Raw genomic sequence first — 3,008 nt, forward strand, 5'->3', positions numbered from 1 at the left:
AGTGAACCCCCATCCCCCCACACACATAGCAGTCGTAGAAGCCTCCAGGATTTATTTTGATGAGGATTTTATTGTGGAGGATAATACAGGAGAGCAGCCACCAGGATTTATTTTGATGAGGATCATATTGTGGAGGATAATATAGGAGAGCAGCTCCGGGTGAATAGGTGGAGCTGTAGTTTCCTCCAGCTACCTGGATCCCCAGGTGTTTTTGTAGGCATTGTGGGTTTCTGGTAAGGCTGCAAGATTACAGTTGGTGTTTGAGGTAACTAATCAACACAGGGGGAATATCCAGTTGGTCGATGGCTTGTGGTTGGCTGGCCTGGCCCAGAGCTCTGCGGATAACTAAACGGGCCTGTGATAGTAATGACCGTGGAGTGGCTACAGTGAGGAGAAACAGGTCGTAAGAAGCAATTCTTGGTGTAATTCTCCCACCCAAGCCTGCATCCACCCTGCCCTGGCTCCTGCAGCTCTAACTGCTTTCTTCCTTCTAAGAAATTCCCCCCACTCTGTCCTCAATGCATGGTGCCAATAGGATCACACTGAAGCCTAGATAGGGCATGCTCAAGGACACAAAACAGTCATTAGTGGAGCCAGAACCAGAAATGCTGCTAGTACTATCCCCCACCTTATCTTAGTGAACCCTTCCCTAATAAGGAATCTGTAACTTCTCCACTGGGGTCCTAGGAGAGGGAGGAAGGTGGTAGTTTCTCCAACTCATCCTAGAAGGATAGGCTTGGAGGATGATTTGTGGCCCTTGGACCTCAAAGCCAGAAGGCCTATGGAGCTGAGCTACTTGAAACTCACCTCGGGCCTGTAGCAGCAATGCAGTGCCTTTATCATCTTGCAAGTTCAGGTCCAGGGAGAGAAATGGAAGGTAGATGTTAGCACCAAAATCAATTAACAGTTGGATGTACTCTGGTTCACAATTATGATGGAGACAGATTTCGAGGAGGGTGCGGGGCCGTGGGACACGAGCCAATAGGCGCTGGTCAGTACAGTTGTAGTTAGGGTCTGCCCCATGCAGCAAAAGCAGGCGAAAACAGTCAAGGTGCCCATAGACTGCAGCCAAATAGAGGGGGCCAGAACATGAAGTTATGTTTGATGCCCAGACTGGTAGTTTAGCCTTGACATTGGCCTCTGCACCATGGACCAGGAGTTCCTGAAGGATGGCAGCAGCACCATCACGGGCAGCTGTGAGTAAGGGAGAACAGTTGTTGTAGATGCTACCACCAGTACAGGCACCAGCTTCCAAAAGCACACGCACACAGTCCAGATAGCCATGACTGACAGCAGTAAAAAGTGGTGTCTGTGCCTTGACATCCAAACTGTCAACATCAGCACCATGTGCCAGGAGGACCTGCAAACAGCTGAGGTGGCCATAAGAAGCAGCCAAGTGCAAGGGTGTCCCAGGAACACCCAAGCCACTTCTACTGTTGATGAAACGCTTGTAACGCTCCTGGCACAAAAGCTGGTCCAAGGTATAGGAGTCGTTGTCATACACTGCTTGACTGAGAGCCTGCTTCTCCCCCATGTCGGTGTCCTCCTCCTCCTTGTCGGGCTGCAGGAGGGAGAAAATCTTGGTGATGTCCATGAGGTTCATCTTGATTGATTGGATCAGAACTATTCTCATTATGAGCAGGAGGATATGCCAGGTCTGTGGGTGAAAAATATTGGGGGGAGACTGAAGGCCCACATCAAAAACCTGGATGCCAGCCCTTGCCCCCACCCTCACCATCAGGCTCTTCATTCATGGGCCCCCTTCTTCCAATTCCTACTCCATCTTATTTTAGGTCTCAGAGATGCCTTCTATTTTTTTTATAATAGTTTTTATTATGTTATGTTAGTCACCGTACAGTACATCCTTAGTTTTTGATGTAGTGTTCCATGATTCATTACTTGCGTATAACACCCAGTGCTCCATGCAATATGTGCCCTCCTTAATACCCATTACCAGCCTATCCCAATCCCCCACCCCCACCCCTCTGAAGCCCTCAGTTTGTTTCCCAGAGTCCACAGTCTCAGAGATGACTTTTAAAACAGAGCAAGCCATTTCACAGCTTGGTGCCTTTGCATATGCTGTTCTGATTGACCTTCAAACTCCTACTTCTGGGAAGCCTTCCCTAGTCTTCTCCTCTTGCTCAGGAATTCCAAAGGAACACAACTAGACTTTAGCTATGAACTTTCACACTACATTTGCACTTATCTGTGCTGCAGTGTGTAAACTCCAAGATAAGGAACGCTATATCCATCTTATATTCCTCCACTCCCAGTAGGACTGATATCATGACTGGGGATTTGGTAGAGGCATTTTCCTTAGTTCAGAATGTGTGGACTAATGAGGTGGCTCTGGTCTGGCAGTTGCTAGGCCAGCAGAAAGTTGTTTTGTGGTGTCAAGTTGTCATCCCTAAGCATTCTGACATTAGTCTCATGGGGCAGGTCCTCAATTCCACCTGTCAGCCTTTTAGATGAAGTTCAACCTCCTCACAGTCCTTTATATGTGACCTCCCCTCAGACTCAGGCCCCATGCTTCAGGCAACAGAATTACACAGGAAATGGATGTTGAAAGACATTTACTGATTAAATAAAGAGGTGACATTACAAAGAACACTTCAAGTAAAATGAAATCAAAGATATGGCTGGAAATAGTCATTTTCAGGGCAAGTCCTCTTTGGTGGACAACTGGTTTACCCCCAGAACCACTTGAATACAGAAATCCCTTTGATTCCCAGCATCTCCTTGGATCCCACGGATTCCCCATCCCTTTGGGTCAAACCTTTTTCCATCATCTCTGCCCCACCAAGCTTAGAGCCTTGCCTCATCCCTCAACTCTTCTGTTACCATTATCCTCAGGCCTTATAAAATTAGCCACGGCCCAATAACTGACTTAACCCCTTGACATTACCTGTCTTGTTCCTAGTGCTCCAAAGCCAAAGTCACCCACCTCAGTTTGTAATGTCATCAGGGCAAGCTCATAGGTTTTTCAGAGCTCAAGCCTCCCTACTCTC

The 3,008-nt window shown here is 47.7% G+C and overlaps 1 protein-coding gene across 1 annotated transcript; it reads right to left on the bottom strand.

The window, feature by feature from the left end:
• Nucleotides 1-223: 223 nt before the first annotated feature.
• ASB12 (ankyrin repeat and SOCS box containing 12) lies at nt 224-1,633 on the bottom strand. Its single transcript, XM_002930929.3, has 2 exons — nt 808-1,633; nt 224-381 (listed from the first exon to the last, which is right to left on the bottom strand). The coding sequence occupies exons 1-2, from the start codon at nt 1,631-1,633 to the stop codon at nt 248-250; spliced, it is 960 nt and encodes a 319-aa protein (XP_002930975.1). The 3' UTR covers nt 224-247.
• Between the last annotated feature and the right edge of the window lie 1,375 nt (nt 1,634-3,008).

Source organism: Ailuropoda melanoleuca, unplaced genomic scaffold (genome assembly GCF_002007445.2).
Source record: "Ailuropoda melanoleuca isolate Jingjing unplaced genomic scaffold, ASM200744v2 unplaced-scaffold9607, whole genome shotgun sequence".
Classification (NCBI taxonomy): domain Eukaryota; kingdom Metazoa; phylum Chordata; class Mammalia; order Carnivora; family Ursidae; genus Ailuropoda; species Ailuropoda melanoleuca.